The 26,889-nt window shown below is 42.6% G+C and overlaps 1 protein-coding gene across 2 annotated transcripts in view; it reads left to right on the top strand.

Moving 5' to 3' along the window:
* The window catches only part of RAI2 (retinoic acid induced 2), a 63,824-nt gene extending 44,470 nt beyond the window's left edge, over positions 1–19,354 (top strand). For both annotated transcript variants that reach the window (XM_034755968.1, XM_034755977.1), the window contains exon 2: positions 17,538–19,354. In XM_034755968.1, the coding sequence (XP_034611859.1) occupies positions 17,644–19,314 (1,671 nt within the window). In that variant the 5' untranslated portion in view covers positions 17,538–17,643 and the 3' untranslated portion in view covers positions 19,315–19,354. The remainder of the gene's footprint in view (positions 1–17,537) is intronic.
* Positions 19,355–26,889: the final 7,535 nt, after the last annotated feature.

The raw sequence follows: 26,889 nt of genomic DNA, 5'->3' as shown, positions 1-26,889 counted from the left end.
CCAAATCCTTTCAGCTTGTTTGTAAGTTTTGCAAGGGTGTGAATAATATTTCCCCATTTAAAACATTCTCTCCATACATTTTTAGACAGGACTACAGAAAAAATGGTTTAAGTTTGAAACTTGACACGAACAAACTTTCCACTGAGGACTAATGTCTTTGCTTGATTAGTAAAATGTTGGGTTTGGTTTAAGGCCAGAAGGAACCACCACGTAATCTAGTCTGACCTCCTGTATATTACAGGCCACTAGCAGCATCCCCACACAAAATAAATAGCATTTTGCAATTGACTTCAGTGGGCCTGGTGTCTTAGGCCAGATCATCTCCTAAATAAACATCCTATGCATTGGGGATTGAATCTCCTTGACCCTAGCAATACATTAGTTCTTCTTCAGCTTACTGTCTGCAGTAGCTGCCAAATGAGCAGCACCTGCCCCACAAAGTGAGAATAGTTGGAGGATCTGCATACTTACAGATTCTCTGACCCACCCCAAAATCCTCTCCTTTATGATGGGGTGCAAGGGACTTCTTTGGTGGTTTCCTTAGGGTGCAGAGGTCTACTGACTGTCGGGATTACATGGACTATGACTCATCATCCTCCCTGTGTAGCATAACCATGTTGATTCCATTGCCTTCGTGACCCTTCCGAGCCATGGAATGAGGGCAGTGGCCAGTTGTGGCAAGATGAAGAGCACAAGCATACGTGGCTAATGATGTACACATTCTTCAAAACTGACCTTAAACTTAAACACTCAAAACTTTAAAACTATTGACCCGCTTCTCTTCTCAATTGGATTTTTGGTACATTACTCTGAGACTTAAATATCAAGCCAGCTTCTATTAAAATAGATTTCAGTATGCTTGTTTGTAATTATTTGGAACATTCAGATGCACACTGGAACCTTTTCCTTTGTTTTCATTTTCTTCGGTTTATATTTAGATTGACTTAAAGCCAGAGTGGGTATAAGAATAGTTGGAGTTTATAAAATAGTGTGGCTCTCAATCAATCAATCTTAGCTGAGTTCAGATGGTGTCAGGACTTGTTGATTCTAAGCATCCGTGCCTTTAAAACCATCAGGCTGATTTTTTTATGTATTTCACTTAATCAGTCTCAAGGAGAACTATAAAGCAAATCAAGTTTAAAGAAAATCAGTTGAATATTTTTGAAGTTATTCACAATTTGGTCTTGGCTTCACTAGGAAAACAAAGGTTTATTTTCAACTCAAGTTAGCTAACTCGAGTTAAAATCCTCATGAAGATAAGGCAATTCATAGTTTTCATAGGAATTAGCAAATTGAGTTAAAGATTGTCTGCCTAGCTCCCTGGGAATCCCACTGAAGTCAGTGAGACTGCATAAGTGGAAGGATCTGCACTAATGGATCCCCATTGCACGATCAGGGGCTTAGATTGGTATACACGTCAAAAAATATTCCAGAATACATCATTTGGGTAGATGATAATAAAGGGATTGCTGGAGTTGTTGAGGTTGCATTGATGTAATTATGTAATATTTAATTCAGTTGAAATTTGTAGCCAAATACCTGAATTGGGACTCGCTGGACTATAGGAAGCGTTTCTACTTTAATGCCACAAGGTCTTACATAAGGGGCATGTGTAACCCATGCCTACTTGATGTGATGCTCTGTCCTTCCCTACAGACCCTGTAACCAACTGGAGATTAATGAACCTGCTACATCCTCAGCTAAGAGCCATGTGGCTTTTAGGTCATGCAGCAGAGGCTCATACACTAAGTTTCAGAGGTCCTAGGTTCAATCCCACCTGCTGATACCTTGTTGTCCGTGTGTTATACTTGCACACACCAACCACTGCCTATCCTGCTACTCTCCTCCCTCTTCTCTCTCCCCCCTCCCTGAGCATATAGTGGATTTTGTTACATCAATACACACTCTTGTTTTGATTTGACAGTTATGAAAAATCAAACAAATTTAGCAAAAACATCACAGAATCTTGGATCAATGAAACTGGGTCAGGAGAAATTAGCAAACTGAATACTTCTCTATTGAATATAAACATCAGCCACAGAACTAATAATGCTTTAAAGTCATTATTTAACTGACACAAAACTTTGAAATCCTTTGTAAGAACTAAGGTGTTTTAAGCCAATTTCACAAAAATCTAGACCAGAGGTGGGCAACCTGCAGCCCATGGGCCGCATGCGGCCCATCGGGGTAATCTGATTGCAGGCCGCGAGACATTTTGCTGACGTTGACCGTTCGCAGGCACAGCCCCCCGCGGCTCCCAGTGGCCGCGGATCGCCACCGTGGTTGTTTTACCTTTTGAAGTTGATTTTTTTTTTAAATCCATTTTAATTAGTATCCTTTTTTTACTTATGTTATCATTGGGATATCAATTGCTGAGAAAACAAAATGAATGTTTTTTAAAATGATTTTAAAATAATCTCATTCTTATTTATTTTTTTAGCTCTGTGTTCTCCAAACAGCTCATTTTTCTGTGCTTTTTTAGAGATTATAGTGTTATGAATAAAAATGATACTAAGTAATCAGTCAAAGACTTTAATTACAAAAGGAAAAATATGTTAAAAATTTTCCCATAGGAAAATCATGCAGCTTAGATTTCAAGTCTAAGACGACTTTTTAATAGTAGTATTGTTCCGTATGCTTCCTAAGATCTCATCCCAAAACAAGTGAACACATTTTGTGTGTGTGAAGATTAGCAAACTTCAAGAACTATTTTTTTAGGCTGACAGAAAATTCCCCTAACATACAACAGATTTTTTGTATATTATTTTTCTTCAGAATTTGTCTCTTCGATGCTTGCTCCTTTTTTCTCACCATGTCTTCTAAGTCAGAGGTTCTCAAACTGTGGTCCGCGAGCTCCATTCAGGTGGTCTGCGGATAGTTTCCTCTAAGGTGCACACCTGGGCAGCCGCATACAAAAAATGAAGGGCCACAAACCTAATTAGTGGAGCTGCGCAGGTGTGGCTCCACTAATTAGGTGCCTGGACCCTGGAGAAGACGCACTTGTAAGTGCAGTGGTGGCCTTGGGGGGAATAGCAGGTAAGTGGGATGGAGCAGTGGGGTGAGAAGAGGGGGTGGGGGAAATTTGGGATATGCAGGGCTGCGGCAGCCAGAGAAAGAGGCAACTTTCCCCTGCTCCAGGCTGCGGCTGCCGGGGAGAGATGGCCATCCTTCCCAGCCCCAGCTCAGGGGCTGCCGCAGCTGGGGAGAGAGGGAGAGACCCCTCCTCCTTCCCAGCCCCAGCTCGGTGGCTGCCGCGGTGCGGGAGAACCCCCTCCTTCCCAGCCCCAGCTCGGGGGCTGCCGTGGTGGGGGAAACTGGGCACCTCCATTGCATTAGAAAGGTAAGACTACTGATATTAAAATATGATTTGTGTGTTTTTATTTGTAGAACAAAAAAACCTTAATTATTATTAAGGTTTTTTTATATAGCGCTTTTATCCAAAGCGCTTTACAATAGTTAGCTAACGGTACAAACAACATTTGGAAAGATCATTATAGTGGTCCGCTGAGACCCTCAGCAATTTTCAAGTGTTCCGTGCAAGAAAAAGTTTGAGAACCACTGTTCTTAGTTGAATGGAACCCCCCTAGTGTTCCAAACCCACACCATGTTTGAGACGAAACAAAATACCTGTTCCTATAAAAATATGCAACAGGAAGTGATACTTACTGAATACCATCTTTGGACAAATTCTGAGACATGTTCAAACTTCTTAGATTCTAAATGGGATCAAATTATTCTCAAACTTACCATCTGTGAAATTAGAGTGGCAACTCTGTAGTTGTCCTTACAACACCTCTGTGAGCTAAGGAAATACCATTATGTCCTTGTCACAGCTGGGGAACTGAGGTGCAGAGAGGCTAAGTGGCTTGTTCAAGGTCACACAGGAAGCTGTGATGGAGCAGAGAATTGAATCGGGGTCTCCCAAGTCCCAGGCTAGCATCCTAACCACTGAACCATCCTTCCTTGCTAGGCTTGCTCCCTGCGGTTCACCTCAAGGTAAAACTACACCTTACCTGGATGTCACGAGGATGTTACGTTGTTTTAGCGATCTTATTGTAAAAACACACCTATTTTTCCTAGTGTAGACAAGGGCAGTGGGGCTCCACAAGGGCTTGAGAGTTCATCCACGTGGATCCAATTGCAGGATTAGGACCTATGTGAGTTTAACGTGCTCTCATTCTGATTTGTTAGCATTTTATAACCACTTTGCACTAATACAAATGACAGGAAGGCAGTAAATAATCTGGCCCAAAGGCCCAGGGATAAAATCTGGACTTCAGTGGAGCCAGGATTTCACCCAGATCTTTAGCTGTGGGTGGACTTTAAGACGTGTTTGCATTCCTTCAGTCCCGGGTCCATCCCAGAGCCAGTTACATCCCCATTATAAATTAGAGCAACTTTCCATGCCAGTTGCCAACAACTTCCAGGGACTGTTGTGACAACTAGGGATCATGAGGGCCTAGTGTGTCCCAGCCTTGTTGTCTGCGCCAGCTGCTGAGTGACAGAAGTGCCTATCTCTCAGCTCCTCTTCACCAGAGGACCCCCTTTCTGCAAGGGCAATCCTTAAGAAGCTTGATCTGCTGGGTCTTTGTGCCAGCAGCTCGGGGCAGTTTTTGTCCCCGAGTGTTTATCAAGCTCCAAATGGGGTCTTCAGTACATGGCAAGAGACATCAAGGGAAGGTTGATTTCAGCAGATGTCCTTGTAATCGCTTTAGGAAATTTTTCAAAGTCAGCTGCTCACTTTCGCTGTTTGAACTCAAAATCTGAACAAGAAGGCTGTTAACAAGCTCTGAATCGCTCTGTTATGTTGAAGGAATCTGACAAAATGTATGCAACACGTGACTCAGCAGTAATTACAGTCTGTGGATTTATTTTCTTCTTCCACGTGTCATGCTTAATATGTCAAATTTCCATACAGTATTTCAGCTTCAGATCAAATGTGTTGCCTACTGCAGGCTAAGCAAATTGCTGTTTTTCAGCCCAGGCTGTACTAAACTAAAAAAGTGGTTTCTAGGTTCTTTTGGAAAACTAGCTACAATATATCTGTCCTTTATAGCATTATAGTTTAGGGCTTTGAAATAGCGAGAGCTAGAACATGTTACAGATATGAGGGTACCTGAACCTTAGGGAGTAGCAAGATGAATCTTAAATAATTTCAGACTCATCATGTTTTTACAGTACTTGGTTATATGTCGTACTCTAGCAGTGACAGTTTTGAAACGAGGACCTTCAATCGACTAGTTCATCCAATTATCAGAATTGTAAGTGATGGAGCTGAGTCAGAGAAAATGCATCTGGAAACACAGCAGCATGCGCTATCCCCATTATAGTTTGGGGTGTTCCAAAGTCCCCATTGTAAATGCAGTTGTTGAGGGTTTTTTATTTTGGCTATAAAAATTCATTACAGGTTGAAAATTGTCAGATAAATGTCCTATCTCAGTACTCATTGTCTGCCTCATCTACTTTGCCCTTCGGAACAGAGACCAATGTCTCAGATGTGGGGCAAATCTTTTAAAAAATAAATAATTTAAGTAATTGGGTTGATGTATTTTTAAATTAGAAAAAAGCAATTTCCCCTCTTCCTCAAAATGGATCACTGCCTGTAGATTCTTGGCATGCCACTAAACTACTATATAATATATAAAAATATATAATAATAAACCCAAAGCTTTGCAGATTATTAGTCTGTGAAGTAGGAAAATATTTTAACTATTTCTAAAACAAAATATTTAAAAAGATGAAATATGAAGGTTTAAAAAAACTCCCCTACTGCTTTTCAGAAGTACTTCATGCATAAATAATGTAAACATATTATGTAGTCAATAGAATATCAATAATTTGCAATTTTGTGCTGCTCTAATGATTTTCTTCCCCTTTGTAGTTAATAGCCTACATACGGGAATCTTGACAGTTCCATAATGCGACACATGTAAGTGGGGTCAAGGAGTCCTTATTAAAGAAATACTTGGTGCATGGTCTGCATCTGGGACTTCTGCTTTTAAGCTGGTATCCCCCCAAAGTTGTATTTCTAGATGGCTTTTCATGGCTTTCATATCATGTTCCATAATAGATCTCCTATATAAAGTAAAATAATACACCAGGGGCCAATGCCTAAAGGCTGCTTAAAGGATGGTGAATGCTACATATTGGTGAGGGGGTGGAGAGGAATGTGAGTTGTGCAGCTTACATTCTGTAGGGGCAGAAGGGAAAAGATACAGCAGAAAAGAAAGTGTAACATGCTGGCAGCTTTCCCTTCACAGTCCTCCCCCCTGCCCTCTCGCTGTGTGATGCACATCAATTGATAACCCCTATCTGATCCAAAGGAGTGGTCACCAGAGTGATTGGGGAGGGTTAAGGAGGTGAAGAGAGGGCCGGAACCAAGTCCCCAAACTGGTGTCTTCCTCTATAGCCCTGTTAGATGATGGGAAATGCAATCACCTGGAGGACTCCCCTTGCAATCCGATTGCTGGGTGGAATTAGGGGCAGAATCTTTAGCCCTGTCTGTCCAACTCTGCTCCCGGATATTTGCGGGTTCTTTAACTTTTAACTTATGTCAATAACAACGTGATAAATGCCTTATTTTTACAGGGTTATTAATGAATCCCCCACAGGATTCCAGTTTGGAAGATGACATGTGAGGTTTCAACCTGGGAGCCACTTACAGAATGTGGGGGTGGGAGTGTGCGGGAGAATCCATTAATGGTTTTAAAATTAAAAAGCACTTGCCCTCAACCCCCCAGGACAATTAAACAATACAGTTTTTATTTATAGGGTACCCATGTAAATGAAAGCCACTGGATCATTAAACACAGAGTAAATATAAGCAACACGGCCTGCTAACCAGGCCTGTCAGAACAGGTGCAGAAATGAAAAACAAGACACACACCAAAGCCCCATCCCAAATGCACATAAATAAAATATCCCCTTCAGATGAGGGGTGCCTGTGTTAATGTTGGATTTATTTCCTTTTGTCAGTGTGTATCTTCATAATTTTTTATGAGAGAGAGAGAGAGGGGTGGGGGGACCTTTATGTGAGGATGCCTTTAATAGGTGCGATTAGGTGACAGCTGGAGCTATGATTGCAGCACGTATAGGCGTACTGAAGCCAGCTTTAATATAGATAGCACGAGTACCAATAGCAGTGAAGCTGTGACAGCAGGAGCTTCAGCACGGGCTGTACAAGCGTGCCCAGGACCCTGAGTACTTCAGCACGGGCTAGCTACCTGAGCAAGTCTGTGCTGCCTTGGCTTTGCTGCTGTTGGTACTCACACTAGCTAAATTAAAGTTTGCTTGGATGTGTCTACACGTACTGCAGTTACTCTGTCTGCAGTGTAGACGCACTCAATGTGTTGACATGATTCTATGATCCTTAGAACAGTTTTTGGTCTGTTATATCTGTGTAAATCGGAATAATTCTACAGTGGAGTTACTCCCAGTGTATCCTTGTGTAACTGAAATCAGAATTTTACTGACTAATTTCCATGGGAGTTCTGCTGGAGTGAAGACGGAACAACCCAGGCTAATACTGGCAATGGTATTAGTGAGGCTGAGCAACATGCTTAAGGTATTTCCCCCCCCCCTGTAACTATAGCACCTGAGCTCTGAAGTCTTAAAGACTATTTTGGTCCAAATTCTGCTATAATTTGCTCACCTTGCAGTTCTACTGAAATCAGGGCTTATAACTTTGCTTTTATGTGTAGTGCTTTGCATATACTAAAAGAAAACCCTACATGTCCACTGTTGCCAACTCTCATGATGTTGTTGTGAGTTTTGTGCTAGTTGGTGTTTTTCTGGTAATCCCAGCTCCTAGAGTCATGTGCTCATTTGAGAATCTCAACTTTTTGGAATGAAAGTTTCTAACCTTCATGGTGGTGGAGGAAAGCTTGAAACGTTAACCCTCAGGCTCAAATACCAGAAGGCAAATAAAAAGTGTCCCAGATTTTTTCCTGAGATCTCACTCTATTTTAAAAAACAATTTTCATCATTCTTTGTGGTCAGACTCATGAGCATTGAGCACTTGGGGTTGGCAATTGTACTGCTCTTTAGGCTTCTGAAGTACTGATTAATGTTGTTAGTTATTTCTATCCTGTCATAGTTTCATAGGGTGGGTGGTGTAGAAAGCTAAAAGAAAACACATTGTTCTTGAATAAAGCTTACAGTGTAAGTCTCCAATCCCACACTGAGCACCGTGTAGGCACAAGGATCTGCCCTTGTAGAGTTCAGTACAGGACTGGGACAGGACTTGTCTGTCTTCACCTTCTTTTCCCTCAAGCACCTTCTTTGTTATTGTCCCACATAATGTTATATTACAGAAGAACATAAGAATGGCCATACTGGGTAAGACCAAAGGTCCATCTTGCCCAGTATCCTGTCTTCTGACAGTGGCCAATGCCAGGTGCCCCAGGGGGAATGAACAGAACAGGTAATCATCAAGTGATCCATCCCCTGTCACCCATTCCCAGCTTCTGGCAAACAGAGGCTAGGGACACCATCCCTGCCCATCCTAGCTAATAGTCATTGCTAGACCTAGCCTCCATGAATTTATCTAGTTCTTTTTTGAACGCTGTTATAGTCTTCGTCTTCACAACATCCTCTGGCAAAGAGTTCCACAGGTTGACTCTGCGTTGTGTGAAAAAAATACTTCCTTTTGTATGTTTTAAACCTGCTGCCTATTAATTTCATTTGGTGACCCCCTAGTTCTTGTGTTATGAGAAGGAGTAAATAACAGTTCCTTATTTACTTTCCCCACACTAGTCATGATTTTAGAGACCTCAATCATATCCCCCCTTAGTTGTCTCTTTTCCAAGTTGAAAAGTCCCAATCTTATTGATCTCTCCTCATACGGAAGCTGTACCATACCCCTAATCATTTTTATTGCCCTTTTCTGAACCTTTTCCAATTCCAATATATCTTTTTTGAGATGGGGCGACCACATCTGCATGCAGTATTCAAGATGTGGGCATACCATGGATTTATATAGAGGCAATATGATATTTTCTGTCTTATTATCTATCCCTTTCTTAATGATTCCCAACGTTCTGTTAGCTTTTTTGACTGCTGCTGCACATTGAGCGGATGTTTTCAGAGAACTATCCACAATGACTCCAAGATCTCTTTCCTGAGTGGTAACAGCTAATTTAGACCCCATAATTTTATAGTTGGGATTATGTTTTCCAATGTGCATTAATTTGCATCTATCAACATTGAATTTCATCTGCCATTTTGTTGTCCAGTCGCCCAGTTTTGTGAGATCCCTTTGTAGCTCTTCGCAGTCTGCTTGGGACTTAACTATCTTGAGTAGTTTTGTGTCATCTGCAAATTTTGCCACCTCACTGTTTACCCCTTTTTTCCAGATCATTTATGAGTATGTTGAATAGGACTGGTCCCAGTACAGACCCCAAGGGAGACACCACTATTTACCTCTCTCTGTTCTGAAAACTGACCATTTATTCCTACCCTTTGTTTCCTGTCTTTTAACCAGTTTTGACAGGCCTGGATCCTTCCATTTTATTGTTTGTATTGGGGTAACACCTGGTTATGGACCAAGATTCCACTGTATAAGCAGAAAAGGCAGTCCTGTCCCAAAGGAGCTTAACCACGACAATTGACACAGTGGAGACAGATTGCTGTGCCTGTGCGGAGCCCCATTAGTGTCCCACACACTCTCAATTGCAGGATTGAGGCCTACGATTCTAAGCAAAGCACTTCACAGCAGGACACTCTTTAAATTTATTCTGTAAAATGCCTAGCACATTTTGAATGCTCTCTAAATAATGAATAATGAGATAAGGTGCAAGACGTGATGCATACAAGCAGGTAAAATATAAGGATAAGCTGGGCTTAATGGTTTTAGAGAGACAAATTCTGTGATTCCATCTTATGGCACGTAAGTGCTGACATGATAGAATTAATCACCACTCTTTTAAATGGGATTTCCATGTAGTTAACATGTAGTTTCCTATAAAATAACATACATCATTGCATGGTCTTGTGCACTTAACTCCTATCACCATTCCAGGGGGAACCTAGCTGTATATATAGTAGGTCTATTTTCAGTGCTGTGAGTTTTGTTTTACATTAAAACAAACAAAAAGAAATTAAATATTAAAACAGTAAGTGAAATCAAATCAGCTTCTGGCACTGAAGCTTGGTAGATGGTAAGAGGAAATTTTAAGATTTCACTCACTTATATTAAATTGCAGCATTATAATATGGACATTAAATAGGCTGTCTGACATGAACACTGAAAAATTATTCTACGAAATTAAATCTTAAGGGTTATTTAATGAGAGAGACAAGGTGGGTGAGGTAATATCTTTTATTGGACCAAATTCTGTTGGTGAACAAGACAAGCTTTGGAGCTACACAGCTGTTCTTCAAGTCTGGGAAAGGTATTTAGAGTGTCACAATTAAATACAAGTTGGAACAGATTGTTAAGCATAAGAAGTTAACGCATGGTACAAGAGACCATTCAGGGTGAGGTGAGCAATTAACATCTCTGCTGTTATAAGACTAAGGCGTTATAGATTGTTGTAATGAGACATAAAACCAACGTCTCCATTGAGTCCATGATGTTTAGTGTCTAGTAAAGTGATGAATTTAAGCTCCCAGACTTGTCTTTAGAAGGTGTCATGCAGGTTTCCTTTGAGGACGAGGACCGGGAGGTCAGATATGGAGTGATTGTTTTGTGAAAAGTGTTTGCCTAGGAGTGATAGTGTGTTTTGTCTGTTATCATTTCTCTGTGTGAGTTCATTTGAAAGCATAATGATAGTCTGTTTTCACCCCCACAGTTGTTGGGGCATTCGATGCACTGGATGAGGTACACCACATGTTGTGATAGGTGCGTGTAGGACCCATGGATCTTGAAAGGTGTATTGTATGGGGTATTAATCATTGTAGCCATGGAGATATGTTTGCGGGTTTTGCATTTGTTGTGATGATAGGGTCTGGTGTTGCTTTGAATTGGTGTGTCCTGGTCTGTGGCGAGCTTGGTGAGGTTGGGGGTTTGTTTGAAGGCCAGAAGAGGGGGTTTGTGAAAGATTTTTTTCAAGATGTGGCCCCCAGCAGGTAGGGGTTGTAATTGTTTGATGATATCTCATATGGGTTCCAGTGTGTGGTGATAGGTGACAACTAGGAGTGTGCAGACAGTTATGTGTGTGTGTGTGGGTGTGTGTTTCCCTCAGTATTGAATCAGATTCTCCCAGGTATTTGGGAGGCCTGTTCCTTGATGTGATCTACTTCTCTGGTGGAATGTCCTTGTTTTGTGCAGGTGGTTTTAAGTGTTTTAAGGTATGTATCCTGCACTTTCTCCCACATAGCATATTCTGAGTTATCTGAGTGCCTGGCTGTAGCTAACAGATTTCTTGGTGTGTCTGGGGTAGTGACTGGATCTGTGAAGGTAAGTGTGGTGATCCGTGGGTTTCTTGTATATAGATGTCTGTAGGATTCCATTGTTGAAGCTAATCACGATGTCTAGGAAATTGATGCTGGTGTGGGAGCATTCTGAAGAGAGTTGGATGGGTGAGTGGTAGTTGTTGGAAGCTGAGATGGAAATTTATGAGGGAGTTTAGGTAGTTTGTCGAGAGGATGAAAATACTGTATCATCAATGTATTTTAGGTATATCATTGGTTTTGTGGTGCATTTTTCCAGTGTTTTTTTTTTTTCTAGAGATGAGTCGTGAAGAGATTGATATATTGGGGAATGTAAAGTTGTTATGGGTAAGAATGAAATGGGTGAGTGTAGCGATGTGTTTGGGGTGGATATCTGAGGGTTGTCCATTGTCTTGTAGATATTTGAGGCAGACAGCGAAGCATCATTGTGAGGGATGTTGGTGTGAGGTGACATCCATGATGGCAAGGATGATGTTCTGAGGGAGGTTGTTAGTGTTGCAGTGTTTCTGGAGGAAGTCAGTTGCGTCCTGGAGAGAGCTTGCCCTTTGTGTGGTGGATGATTTGAAGATGTTTTCTATGAGTCCAGATAGTCCTTCAGTAAGAGTGTCATGCCTGGGTTTCCTTTTTTGTGTATCTTGGGAAACCTGTAGAAGGTTCCTGGCTAGGTTCATGGGGGATGAGGTTGTAGAGTTTCTCTTGGAGTTGTTTGGGGGAAGGATTTGATGCTATCTTTAAATTCCTGTGCGAATTGTGGCGTGCGTGGTCTTCCTTGAGTTCTTTATAGTAGGTGATGTCAGAGAGTTGTCCATTAGCCTCATTGACATAGTCATCATGGTTGAGGACTATGATGGCACCTCCTTTGTCTGCTATTTGATGAGTAGCTGGTGGCTGTATAGCTTTGGTGGAAGTGAAGGTGGAGAGATGGTGGTGGATGTGATGTTTATGAAGGATTTTCATTGTCAATTATTTTTTGCCTGAAGCAATCAATGTAATGATCAACTAAATGGTTTTGTCTGTTGGGGGGTGTCCAGTCAGGTGATTTTTTTTTTATGACTTGTCAATGGGAACATGGTAATTGTGGGTGGTGTCATCTTGGTTGTGAAATAATTTTTTGTGGTAGAATTGGAGAAAAATTTTTAGTCCTCCACATGTTAGTATAGTATGAGGTTCTGTGGTGCGGGAGAAGTTCAGTCCCTTGGCAAGTATAGATAATTCATCTCTGGTAAGGTGTACTCTTGATAAATTAATGATGTTGAGGTGTTGTGTAGTGTCCAGGTGGCAGGTCCTAGCATCTTGGTTTCTCTCAGAAGTCTTTTTTTTTTAAACCCACTCTAATTTAATGCAGAGAGAAATATAGCACAGCTATGACTATTAGCATTAAAGTTGGAAAAAATAGCTCAGCTACTCTTCCGAATTTCGATTACATTTTGGATTCCTTAACAAGGAGTACAGAGTAAAGGGGAGATGGTCCTTTAAAAAAATTCTCCTTGGGTTCCTGGATCTCTTCATCTCTGCATTCACAGTACATATACACATTTTTAATAAAATGTAATAATTAGTGTAGACCGCACCTCCACCAACAGGTAGTGCTGTTTCTTTATTTTAGGACTAAGTTGCTGTCTTGTTTTGATATTACGTCATTGTATCTGGTCAGGGGGTTTATCGAAAGATAGTCCTGCATGTGTTTGCTGGAGTTGTTACTTGCAATAAATCCTTTTATTTCTATAAGTGAATATTCTGGTATTGGCAATCGTCTAGTTGGATTGGCTTGTAGGTTAGAAGGGAAAAATATTATAAACAGTGCAGTGGGCAATTCTACTTTTGAGTCTATCACATCTTAAACCCATGTTGTTTTATATGATTATGTGAAATATGAAAATACATTTTACATCTATTCTCTGCTGTGATCACGTGCATAAGAACAAACTGTCATAGAAACGAGCAAGCTATCTTTCCACATGTGTGTAAAGGAGAGGAACCGCGCAGGTTTAGTTTTCTAGCAGTTTTACAGTTAATATAGGAGAAAAATGTTGGCAGAGCACGTCATGTTATAAGGACAGCAGAATTTACGAGATTCTGCCTTTTAACCATTATAAATCTGTATGTATGCAGTTCTGATTTTGGGGGCTGCTGCCATTCCCCAGTTCTGGCAAACCTGGTCAGTGTTTTAACCCTTAAATAGACCTATATGTGAGAGCTTGCTCTCTCTCTCTCTCTCTCTCTCTCGCTCTCTCTGCTGTCTTTGATTTACTGTCTTGAATTGAAAATACACAAATAGGGCCTGATCCACAGCTCCCGAGTCTTTCTGTTGCCTTCAGTGGGCTTTTAAACATACCTCTAGCAAGGTCCAAACCACAACCCTGCAGAGAAGGCCAACCCTGCTGCCAGGGTTCCTGCCAGAGAGCTCTCCATAGACACTGATTTAGGAGCTCCATTGACTGCTAGCTGCTGTCGTAAGAGTGAAGTAGAGCTGGAGTGGTGTCCCGTTTTACTCCTCCCCTCTCCTCTTGGCTGTTGCTGGATGTGGTGAAAGTTGGTCTGTTGTTCTGCCCCAACCTGTGGTTCTTTTTTAATGAGGGGTCGCCTCTTCCTTCCTTTCCAACCCCATGCATGCATCGCTACAATGCATGCCCCTGCTTAGAGCTTTGCAAAGCAGGAACAACAGGAGCGCCCACCCCATGCATTCCAAAATTATGAGATTGTAACAATAATACATTTGGGAGTCTTTTTCTTGGCCTTCTGGTAGTTTTGGAGCCTTGAGGGGGGGGTCACATTTTCAAGCCTTTCTCCACAACCTGAAGGGCTAGAAACCTCCTTTTTCTTTTTAAAAAAGAAAGCTGAAATTTTCCCCATAATCCCCTGACTCCAAGCGCTGAGAGAGTTGGCGTAAAATTGTGAGAGGTGGCAACGCTGTGAAATGAAAATGATTCTTATCAGTTTTGTAGCTGCCCTTGGGGGTTTTGTCATTCACCCTTGTCCACTAGCAAGAGAGACAAGAATGAAAAAAATACAACCCCTACTTTATCATTTAACATAGTTTAAAAACACACAGCGCCTCCCCCTCTTTCCCCTTTGTAGTTTCCACTCTTACAATTCTGCATCGCTGCTGCTGACAAGCCAGAACCCTCAAGCAGTGCCAGAAATATTTTCAACAAAATATATATCCTAGAGACACACAGGACTCCGAATAGAAAACAGTATTTGAGCGTGTTTAAAGCTATCTCTAGCCTTTTCTCCAAGGTGTCAGATTATGATACATGAGGTCTTCTTTCCCTGTCTAGCTATGTCCTCTGCCTCCAGCCCTTTAACATTTTAAGGCAGCAGTGTGCGGTTTTATTATGTTTTATACTTTCATCTCCTGCAGTTATCCCGGTTTCCCTCCTGGAGTCTGTATGGCATGCTAAGTCATCACGTCTCTAATGTAGTGTAATTTTCACCCTGCATTCCCTATTTTTCAATGTCAATTGAACTTGGCAGAGGAACAGAGGGTCGTCTTCTGCCCTTACAAGATCATCATTTCCCATGAAACCACAGAAATTTCTGTTTTAAAATAAATAAAAAATCAGAGAAATCTGACCTAATTTGCCAAGGATACAGAATGCATTACTGCGTGCCAACATTTAGAGAAGCAACCAGATGGGTGGAAAATATAGTAGGTAAGGAATTTGAAAGTGACAATTAAAAACAGAGCAGAACAGAGGTTAAAAAGGAGATGCTTTTCCTGGATTTTTCTAATTTACTAACATGAACAGGAAGATGTTGGTTTTTGAAAACTTGAACTTGCCAAGTGCTGTTACCTGCATTATCTTTATTTTTAGAAATGTTTGTTCTTTACGTTCTAAAAACAGGCTGACCTGATTTTTTTTTTTTTTTTTGTGTTAGTTCAAGCACATTTGTTACAGTTTAAATCACTTATGGGTTTTTCTGTTTGGAAAGCAAAAATCTCAATAATTGTTTTTATTAATTTGCTTTATCTAGAGCTGGGCAAATAATCAAAAAACCCAACACCCTGTATATGTGGATGTTTGATTCAAAGAATTTAATGAAATACGAATATTCGTAAATTATTCTCCTGGTTCTAGAAACTAGGTGAGTAAGAGGGGAAAATAACAGAATAATTTGTTACTAAAATAATAAAAGTTTGATAAATTATTGGAATATTATTCAGCCAGCCTTAAACTATTGGCCGCTCACATATTTGTAGTGTATCACACTGTGATACCTACATCCCAATACAAAGATTTAAGTCACAGGAGAGGACAGTGAGATCATAATTTTATTTTTATTTTTTTCTGTCTTGGTCTTTTTTTTAGACGTTGGATGTGTTTTATTTGATCTTGGAAGGATTAGATTTTTATTGGTAAATGTTGATTTCACCGTACACACGCAAACCAATGACAAAATATTTCCATCAATAATAATCAAAATTTACATATAGGCAAAGTAAGAAAAATGCTGCTTGAGGACTTACTGGAGTTTGATTTAAGTCTATTTGCTTTGTATATTTTGACATGTGATGTTGACAATTTGTGTTTTAAGCTTTAACTTTTTGAATCTCAACGTCTACTGTCATTAAATAATTGTTAGGCACCTCCCATAATTTCCAATCTAAATTGATACAAATTGGAAAAAATGCTTAAAAATAAATATTGATATCGTCTGTCAAAATTATAAAAAATAAAAATCAAATTCTGCCAAGCTTTGATTGATTATATTCCTTTTTTAGCTTGTGCGTTATGGCCCCAATCCTTCAAACACTAACACTTGTGTGTAAATTTACACTCATGAATAGGCTCATTGAGTCAGTGAAACTTCTCACATGCTTTAGGTTACTCATTTGCATAAGCATTTGTGGATCAGACACTAAGATGTCAAATTGTGGAATTACATTTAATGTCATTTTATCTCAATAAGAAACAGGACTGAAACAAACAAGGGGGGGGAAACCTCCTGAACTGTTAAGCCTAACAAAAGCATGAACATTAATGCAGATATAACTTTAGGCAGTAAAATTCAGGTCAGCGTAAGTGGAAATGTAAATTTGGGGTGCTCTTCTACTTCCCCATGGTAACAGAGTTAAATATAGACAAGTTTCCATGGAAGTTATTATCACAGGATGGAACACTTTAGGAGCATCACCTTCTTGTTTTCTTCTGTACTACTGTATCGAGAGATCCTAAAGAGAAGTTTTTCAGATGGTAGCTTCCATGGGGGAGAGTGCATTCAGTGAGTTCTCTGCCTATATGGGAGAGAAAATCTTTTTAAGAAATATGCGAAAATTTCTCTTGGCTCATAAAGGGAAAAGATCGCCACACTTCTTCTTAACATTTGTTTAGTTAAGATAAGGGATTAGCTTGTTAAAATCAATGTAAAGTTGCTTTGATTTTTATTCTTTGCAGCTTATTAATAAGTTTTCTGGTTCATATTACTGTCATCTAGCTCTAGAGCGGGAGGTGAGGGCTGGGTTTGGGTTTCTTTTTTTTTAGTGGAAAGAAACTGCCAAACTACACAGTCTTGTGTGTGTGTTGCTGAGCTACTGATTGCTCTTTGTTGTGCTGTTTACTGCAGTTTTTGAACGTGCTATGTAGTGTATCTATGGATCGTCTGATTTTATTTTAGGATCTTCAAAGACAAGAAAAGGATGATTAATTTAGGCTGAGTGGGGAGCCTTTATCTACGGAGAGCCTTCACAACCTCACAATGGAACGTTTCATACGTTTATTTTTAGGAAAGTTTGTTTTTACACTTTTTATTGAGTTTAAACAGTGCAGTGTCTCTTGACCGTGCCATATCCTGTCATTTCATGAAGCTTTGTTTAAAAATGTAAAATGTACTGCCTCTGTTCTTTTTTTATGCTATGTACGGGAACTTTTTTCTTTGACTGCAGTTAGTTCTTTAGGCCTTTAAATTATCTCTGTTTATAGCTAAATATAAGTTCCCCAGAACTCTTCATATAACACTCATGGATGTATGTACTGTACGTATATACAGTATGTATGTATAGAGTGTACAGTATAATGGAGCAGTTACCCTGAAGTGTGGAAACATTTTATAGCTTTAATGTGATAGGCTTTTTCAAGGCAGTTGCAAATATTATTTTAAGAATGAGATTTATGCAGTGCCTAAAGTATGTTTCTGTTCTGCAGGCCAAGCTATGTTGGTGCAGATGCTTTTGGCAGCCCTGACCCAATGCGGATCCTGGTGACAGCAATGTAAATGTGAATTTCTGCAAAGTCTCAGAAGTCCTGTAAAATGGAGGAACTGTACAAGGACACACAAAATCTGCCCATGGATGTTACCAACTCTCCTTCCACAATAGCTAACAATAAGCTAGAAAATGGGGTCGCTCAGCTAATAACTGCTGAAGCCTGGAATATCAACTCCACAGACTTGATGAAGAAAGCACTTTCACCACTTGTGACTGTCCCAGCCCCTTCAATCCTTACCCCACCAGCAGAATCGCAAAGTGGGGTAGCTCTGAAAGTAGCAGCCACAGTGCTCCAGCCAATTTGTTTAGGGGATAGCCCAGTGGTTCTTCCAATACACCTGCAAGTAGCCGGGAGCACCACCCCGCAGATTGCGCCTAATAACAACACTCCATATGTTATGACGACACAAGGTCCAGTTCCACTACCTGTCCTCTTGGAGCAACATGTGTTTCAACATTTAAATTCTCCATTGGTGTTACCTCAGGGTGCTCCCTGCTCCACAAATCCCATTCACAGCAATCTTTTCCAGGGTTCTTCTGTCCCGGTTGGACAGCCCCAGTTACTGGATCAGAAACCATCCAACCAGACCCAGGAGCCCATCTTACCCCCAGTGTTTCAGACACCAGGATTTGCTGCAGTTCTTCAGGATTTGTTTCCTCCACAGGGCACCTTAGGTTCATCACCCTGTCAGCCACCCCCAGATTACTCCTCTGTTCCACCCCAGGCCTTCAGTTCCCCTCTATCTCCACTAGTACCCCCAGCCACCCTCCTAGTGCCATATCCTGTGATTGTCCCCTTGCCAGTCCCAGTCCCCATCCCTATCCCCATCCCCATCCCTGTGCCTCACGGCGCTGAATCCAAGGTCAACCCAGACTACCCCAAGCCACCGTTGTTCACCCTGTATTCCTGCAAAGGCACCCAGACCCCTCTGGAGAAAGAAGAATCCAAACCCTTTGATTTCATCCACCACAGGGAATTTTCCCAGCTGAATCGTCACACAGTCATCAAGATGAACAATGAGAACGAGGCCCTGGATCTTTCCATGAAAACGATGCCCTTGCTAAAGGCAGGTGAGGTCAGTTCTCAGCTCTCCCCTGAAGATGGTGCTTTAGATTTGTCGATTGCTTCCTACAGGAAGACAGGCAATGCCGGGGTCCATGCTGAGGCAACTAATGCAATTTGCTCTGGATCTATGATGGACAGTGCTGCTCACTCCATGATGGATAAACTCTCCAGTGCAACTGTCCCCTTTGCCCCTCCGAAACCTCACGACGCCTCAGCCAAGGTCGACAGCAGAATGACTGGCAGCAATTCGGCCGAGTTCCTGAGACAGCAGCAAAAGTGGCTGGTGGATCAGACCAGCAGAGCAGCCTGTGAGCCCAAGGCTGGGAATAATATTGAGATTGTGAGCACTTCGCAGACTGCCAAAGTCATAGTCTCTGTCAAAGATGCTGTGCCCACGATTTTCTGTGGCAAGATTAAAGGCCTCTCGGGAGTATCCACCAAAAACTTCTCCTTCAAAAGGGACATGCCCCAGGACTCTGTTCTGCAGTGTTACGATGTGAAGAACCAGCCAGAGCCTAGGGATAATGCAGAAGCTCTTAGGAAACCAATCAAAAACAGGAGTGTAAAGTTAAAGAAAATGAACTCCCAGGAGATACACATTCTTCCAATCAAAAAGCAACGGCTCGCTGCCTTCTTTCCAAGAAAGTAAATTATGGGTTTTTAGACTTTTAAGATATAATTATTATTATTATGAAAAATAAAAAAGATGCACTTGGCTTAAAATGCATTTAAAACTTTAAACTATCTTTGTAAGTTATTTCGGGGAAAGCGGGAGAGGACTGGATGTAGATTTCCTGTAAAGCTGAGGGAGGGGAGTTCTTTTGTTTGTTTGTTTTTTGTTATTGATTTTTGACTTTTCATGAAAAAGTAAATAAAAAGCAACCTATTTTTCAAGCGGATTGCACATTTTTGCAGCTTTAATGGAATAATGGATGAGTCAGAGGGGTAAGAGCTATTTTCACTGCCATAAAGTGCTTTGATGATGTAATTCTTAGTAATGGGTACAATGGAAACTTCAAAATAAATGTTTGTATGTGGTAATTGGTTGTGGTTATTTTGTCATTTATGAATTGCTTTCATTATCGGGGAAGATTTTGGCAAAAGTCTGTAAACTGTAAAGCACTACAAGTTTATCTTTGTTATAGCCCTGAAATGTTAAGGTGACCAGGCTAAGAAAAATTATATTGCCCCATAGCACCATTAGAGAGCACCTCTGAACAGCCACTAATGATGTGTTTCAACTATCTTCAGTAAAAATGAGAGAACAAGATCACTGTTATACTCTGGCATGAGTCCAATGCACAGAAAATACTAGTTTTATGATTAGAAATAAATATAGATCTGTTTTTAAACACAAAGTAAACACTAATGATGATTTTAATGAAATCTAAAAGTCAGGGGAATTTGGTTGCCTCTGGGTGAGGAAAAGTCACATAATTTTTCCCAGCCTGAATATAGATATATGGAAAAGTTGTTCGTTGTAAGTTTGATCATGTCTTGATGGATGAAATCAATGCACATGAAAGAGTAGAACAATGTAACTTTACGACATTACAGTGTAAAAACCAGCCACGTGAATGGAGAAATGTGAATGTAAACTTAAAATAAAAACCTGCTAGGTGACAGTTGCGCTTGTATGTGAAAATGGGCTGGAGATGTATTATTGCATGTCTGCTTCTAAATGTACACCTCTTGCAGATAAAATATATCCAGCTGTTAGAGTGAACCCGAGCGCAGGAAAGTATTCTGATGGATGTCATAGTTTGAGTGCGAGGCCCCCTTGCAGTTTAGAATGTTTTTGTTTAGCTGTTCATAGCATGTGCTGCCACAACAGCACTGCCTCCGTTGAAATAAACATGAGATTGTAAACAAGCGAGCAGGGGTCTGTATCGGGTTTACTGGTCCTTACTCTGCAGGGTTGCAGCCAGCCTCTCTACTGCCAGTCTGCTCAGTCATTCTGCAATTTCTTGCATTAATTCCTGAGCATTAAGGCAAAGACTTTCGAAAGTTAGGCATCATTTTAAGGCACTGGCCTTTCTCCCCACCTCCCTTCCCCAAATATTGAGCACCCAAAAGGACAGTGCCTTAAGATGACTTTAGGAAAATCTTGGACCAACCATGTTCTGGTTAAAAATAATATAGATGTTGCATTTTCATTAGTAAGGTAAGAAATCCTTTTTGCCTCCAATACCTTTCCCCTTTTCCTTGGCTAGAGTATTGCTGGTGGTGGTGGTTTATCTTCAATGCTATCTTGCTTTCTGTGGGGACAAGGAGCTTCAACATTCAGGACATGTTAGTGCAATATGTATGCTTGTTTTATAATAAGTATCTTCTTTTTTTTTTTTTAAGCTAGCCTTTTACGTTTTCTAAGGCTGGCTAAACAAAGTGTACAAAATAGTTTGAAGGAGCAGCCACTCAGTTAATGTTTATCGATTCTCTTTTATTGTCTATCTGCAAATACTTTTCTTTCTTCCCCTTGGATACAGTTTTCATTAAATAAGAGAGGTGGATCTTGTGAGTTTTGCAGTGTGCAGAAATAGGAGTTATGTTGTGTGGTATGAATGCTCTTTCCAATTGCTGCTTGCCCCTCTTCGTGTTTTAGGTTGGATATTTTCAAACTGCCAGGATCTTCTGAAAATTTAGCTCATTCCAACTGGGAGATTTTTAAAGCGGAAAGTCACAAAATCAGCTCCTGAAACATTTAGTTCTCAAGTAATGCAAAGGAAAATAATCGGTGGGAAGAAACATGTATCAGATCAGTGGTACTTTCATATAGACCACGTGACCCATGTTAAATACTGTACTTGATTTCAAGTGAGCGAGTCCTAGCCATCAAGTTCCACCTCTTGACTCCAGTACTTCCTCTTAGCCATTGTGTTAGCAGTGCTGATCCTCTTTGCAGCCTGTTTAAAGAGGACTATGGTAACATGAACTACATTGGTTCACTTACATTTGTTTCCAGCTGGCTTATAGCAATGTCGCTTAATTCCCTCTCAGTGGTTGTACACACAGGAAGTTTGGTCACCAAATTAAGCTAAATCAGTTTAAGCCAGTTGTAGATCATTGTGTGTGTCCATACAGAATTTTGACTAAATCAGTTTAAAACCAATTTTAGTTAAACTGGTGCAATTTATGTGTGTAGAAAAAGCTGTAATAGCATAGGATGTCTGCCAGGAATGATTTAAAAATCTAAACAGCTGAAATGTGACAACCACATCTGATATTAAATGAAAGACATTTTTCAAAATCCCTTTTAAAATATACCTTTTGCTTATCTGCAGCCCTCAGGAAAATGGGCTGTTTTCAAGTCTCTGATTGTTTATTTTTTTTTTTTAATTACCAGATTGCCCTGAGTTAATCACTGATGTACCTGCTGTTACATTTGCTTACAAACCAGCAGGACCAGCTCAACTGGATCACTTGCAAGTGGGCTGACAGTGGAGGAGTTCCCATGTTAAACTGCCTTGCCCTCAATGTTATTTTTTAAGCTACAGCCTCAGGTGGTGATGTTTGGAAGAGCATCCGACGCAACAGTAAGGGTTATTGCAGGCCACTTTATCCTCTCATCATCTGTCTGGTTTTAATCTGCGAAGGATACCATATTAAATACAAAAGGAGAGATGCTCCTTTCATACTTGCATTATTTTGAGCAAACTACACTATATTCCAGGATCTTTCTTTTCCCTCCTCCTACCAGAAGTGTTCCAAAGCACAAGTAAAAGCGATACACATTGTACTCCTGGGGGAATTCTGCCCCCCCAAATTAAAAATTCTGTGCACAATATTTTAAAATTCTGCATATTTTATATTGTGTTATTTTGACAAATAATCATTCCAGTTTCAATTATTTTGGTAATTTCTTTCAAAATACCTGTCAACAAGTATGTCAACAATACAAACAACAGCCAAAAGGAGTAGAGAGTTGAAGAAACCCCTACAATAACCTAGGTGAGGGGGCTATGTGGGGCCCCCCCAGAGCCCAGAAAACCCATATCTCCCAGTCGCCCAGAGCCCAGCCACGGGGCAGTCCCCAGCGCCCCCCCCCCCCTCCCCCCCCCCCCCCCGAGCCCAGCCATGGGGCAGCACCTGGCTCAGACACTAGCCACCCCTCCGTTCCAGAGCCCAACTGTGGGGCAGGCACCTGTTTCCCCCCCACCCCCCGAGCCTTTACTCCACCCAGCTTCTTTACTGTCCCGCCAGGGGACATGGTGTGGTGTGGTGCGGCCCTGCCCTTCCTCATGCTTTGCCAGAGTTGTCTGGGTCTCCCAGGGCCTCTCCTGTCCCCAGGAGAATAAGGATCAAAGAGTGTGCAGCCTCCAGCCCAGGCAGTCTAGGCACTCCGCTCACTGCAAACTGGGCTCTGCAGAGTCCAGTGGCCCCTCACGGTGGCCAGAAAATCTGTGGGGCAAACAGGGAATTCTGCAAAATTCTGCATTGCGCAGTGGTGCAGAATTCCCCCAGGAATAAGATTGTTAGCATGGGGGAGAAGCAGCCACAAAACAAGGCACTTAATTATTCACACCCCCACCACGCCTCTTTAGTAGCAATTACAGTGTTGGTATATTGGCCCATTAATTAGTGAGAGAGCTGCATTTTAAATACATCTAAAACTTTTGCATGGAAGCAGGAAGCAGAGCTGTAGTGCTGATTTATGGGGGGTTCCATTTCTGGTAGCCGTTAATGGAGACATTAGTGCCTTTGTGAAGTTGGAATGAAAGTCATTCCATCAGCATGGCAGGAGAAGGTAGTTTTCTGAGATGCCTGTCTGCGTCCTATTTAAGCTCTTAGAAGGTATCAGCATGTGTTCCTCACTCTCCTTTGGAGCCTGTGTGCATTTCTGGACATTTTTCCTTCCTCATTTTTCATCTTCTTGCCTTTTAATTCCTCTCTTCAAATTTTCGAGTAGATACCATCACTCAGGGAAGGCCGTAGGTTAGAGCTTGCCTGCACAGGGGAATTAGTGTGGCTTAAGTTAGGGTGTGAATGGAAAGCACATTACCTACTCCATACTAAATCGCCATGTGGCCATTCTCACTCTGCACTGAGTGCCTTTGTGTGCTTTAGCTGAATACACTTTGGAAGTGTAGGCTCCAAAGGCACACTTAGCACAGAGTAACCGTGCCCACGCAGCCCTTTAATATGGAGTAACTAGCTATGCCAGCCTTTTTCCCAGACGAACCCTTAGCGGTAAAGCATGTATTAGGGCCTGAAAAAATTGGGGGTTGGGCTCTGTTGCTAGCTTCAACAGTTGGGGTCTGGCACTGAGCCTGCTTTGGCCCACTGAGTCTTAGCCTGAAGCAGTCTTTTTGACTACATTCCCCAAAGAGAGCTGCCTTGGAGATTCATTAATTGGATAGGGAGTCTTCGAGGTAACTTCTACCCAAACTGTTAAGTGGCCAGTAGATCAAGGCTAGGCTCCTATATTCAGGCAATGGTGCAATGTGTTCATGCCTTCTTTTGCTGGGTAGTAAATGTGCTACACACGAGCTTCAGCTTCCTGATGATGTTCATATTCATTCCATGGTGGAGTAAGTGAGGTGGCCTAATCAGGAGTTAACACTCAGGTGGATGATGATGGCAAGGTCTTAACTGCAGAAAAAACAACTGTATTTTCCTGGGCAAAGAAAGTATGAAGCATTCCTTGCCAGGTATGTGGTGTGGAATCCACTAGGACCGTGCGGATACTGTAAAAGTGTCATGGTGGCCTTGAAATCTATGAATCTATGTGCAGAATGGTACAGAGCTATTTGACTGACTTACGCTTGCAGCCAGACCAGCTGATCCCTATTAGCTTCAACCCAGCATTTAAAAAGGGTTGTGATGCACTTCTGTGACTAAAGCTAACTAGGCACAGGGACAGGAAGCCTTCAGGGAGCACCTTAGAGACAGCCAACTGCAAATGAGAAGTTAGTTAAGTTAACATAGGAGACCAAAGGTAGGGTGTAAGGTTAGGCCTGAGTCAGTGTGTGCATGCTGTTACAAGCAGAGTGGAATGCAACATTCCAGTAAGTTCTTCAAATGTCGCCCTTCTCGCTCAGCAGAATCACAGCCGTCTTCCCACAGAAGAGTGATCCAGGTGGTTGGCGTTATCACAACACGGTTAGCATAACATTTTGGAGCTGACTCATACGGTCAAGTTTGTTTTCTCCCACAGCACGTTACACTCTGCTCCCTGCAGGAGAACTGATGGCTGTTGTTTGAAGTGAAGGATAAGAGGAGTATTCCAGCTGTGGCCTCGTCCCTCTGTACGGTGGGGGGAAAGCTGTTCACTCATCTCTTCTTATTCCACTTGCAACTATACCACTACCACCTACTGTCGGGTACATAAGTTAGGGCAGGGCCAGGCCAGCTGTGGAACTCCTTACCAGAAGAGATCAGATGGGACTAGGCCAGCTGTGAAATCAGACCCTCTTACCAGAATAGGTCCAACATAGCCCAACCCGGGTCTGGGGGAGAGCTGCAGGTGGAGTAAGTGGAACTGTTTAAATGACCCCACTGGTCACGTTAGTACTTAGTAGGGTAAGGCCTGCCAGAGGGGTGTCACTCTGATCTGGTATTGAACCAGTGCTAGGCATTCAAAAGCTCTGGTCCTCTGCTTGTACCATTTCTCTGAGGAGCTGTAAATCCAAAGAGTTTACAATCTACATGAGCCAAGTATAGAACATGAAGACAGCAGGGGAAGATGTGATAAGAAATGAGGGTTATGTTCTGTTTGTATTTCATTGGTCCTACTGGAGTGATTGACCCTTAAGTGCGAGCGAGATGGGAATAGAGCAGTAGCCCAAGGAACGGGCCGTCTTCCCAGGATTAGTGAGCAATGTGAAAAAGGCACAAAGCAGGATCAGGAAGAGGCCAATGGGAGCATTGGGGTGTGACGAGTTGGGCCAGATTAACTTTCTGTGGGCCTGGTGCCAAACGTATTTGTGGGCCCCTATGGGACAAGATGCAAGGGGGCGGGATGGTCAGTCTCCAGAGTGAAGGGCAGGCTGGGGGGCAATGAGGCACAGCGCGGTGGGAGCAGCCTGCTCCGCGCAGCCCAGCAGGAGGGCACTGTTTACGAACCTGCAGCTGCCAGATGCACACTGGCCTGCCCAGCCCTGTGCTACCAGCATGCCCCTTCCCCTTGAGATCAGGCCCGCACTGCTCCTGTGCCCCACCCTTATGCCCAGTGCCCCAGCCCAGCCCCCCACCACTACTGCACAGCACTCTGCACACTGCACCCCTCGCCCAGCACCCCCCGCCCATAGACCTCCCCACTGCCCACCATCTTCCCCACAGTCCCACCATCACAGCTGCACAGCACCCCATATTCCAGAGGTGTTTCTGCACCAAAAAATTAAAAATTCTGTGCACAATATTTTAAAATTCTGCAAATTTTGTCAATAAATAAATGTGGAGGCTCCAACATGGCAGTGGGGTGCACAGGCCACTGGTTGCATGGAGGTGGGAGATTACCCTGCAGCCTCCCCCCACCCCGGGACAGGGACTTGGCAGTGAGGCTGCACCCGACCCTGACACAGTGCAAGTGCCAGGGCTTCCCCAAAAACACCCTGGGGCCGTGCCCCCCTGTCCCAGGCACACCAGGTGTGGGTGAGCAGGCTCAGCCCGGCAGCAGGATCCAAGTGCAGAGGGACTTAGTGTGGGGGGATCCAGGTGGGGGTAAGAGAGTTCTCTGTGGGGCAATCTGGGTGCGGGTGGCTCAGTGGGAGATCTGGATCCACAGAAGCTCATTGAGAGGTTCCAGGTGCAGAGGCAATGGGACTCTGCAGGGGATCCAGGTGAAGGTGTTTGGGGCTCAGCAGGGGGGTCTAGATGCAGGGGAGGTGGTGTTCATTTGGGTGGGGTCCAGGTGCAGGTGGTTGGGGCTCAGTGGGGAGGGTGTTGGGGGGGGCTCATCGGGGTGGTACAGCTGCAGGGGGGGTGGGGCTTGTCAGGGTGAGGGTTCGAAGGGCCTGCTTAACGGGGAGCCCCAGCTTCTGCCAAGGGGATGCCGCATGCTGGACTCCAGCTTCCCTCCTGCCCCCGCTTCCCCTATTTCCTTCTCTTCCCATCCCACCCCCTTCCTTCTCCCCTGTCCCCACTTTCCCACTGCTCCATCTCCTCCTCATCCCACCCCCGCTTCCCCCATCCCCTTCTCTTTCCCATCCCATGCCCCTTCCCCACTGCCCCATCTCCTCCCCATCCCACCCACTTCCTTCCCCCCACTTCATCCCCCCTGTCCCTG

The sequence above is a fragment of the Trachemys scripta genome, chromosome 1 (assembly GCF_013100865.1).
Source record: "Trachemys scripta elegans isolate TJP31775 chromosome 1, CAS_Tse_1.0, whole genome shotgun sequence".
In the NCBI taxonomy this organism is placed as follows: domain Eukaryota; kingdom Metazoa; phylum Chordata; order Testudines; family Emydidae; genus Trachemys; species Trachemys scripta.
This window is presented reverse-complemented; position numbering and strand designations above follow the sequence as displayed.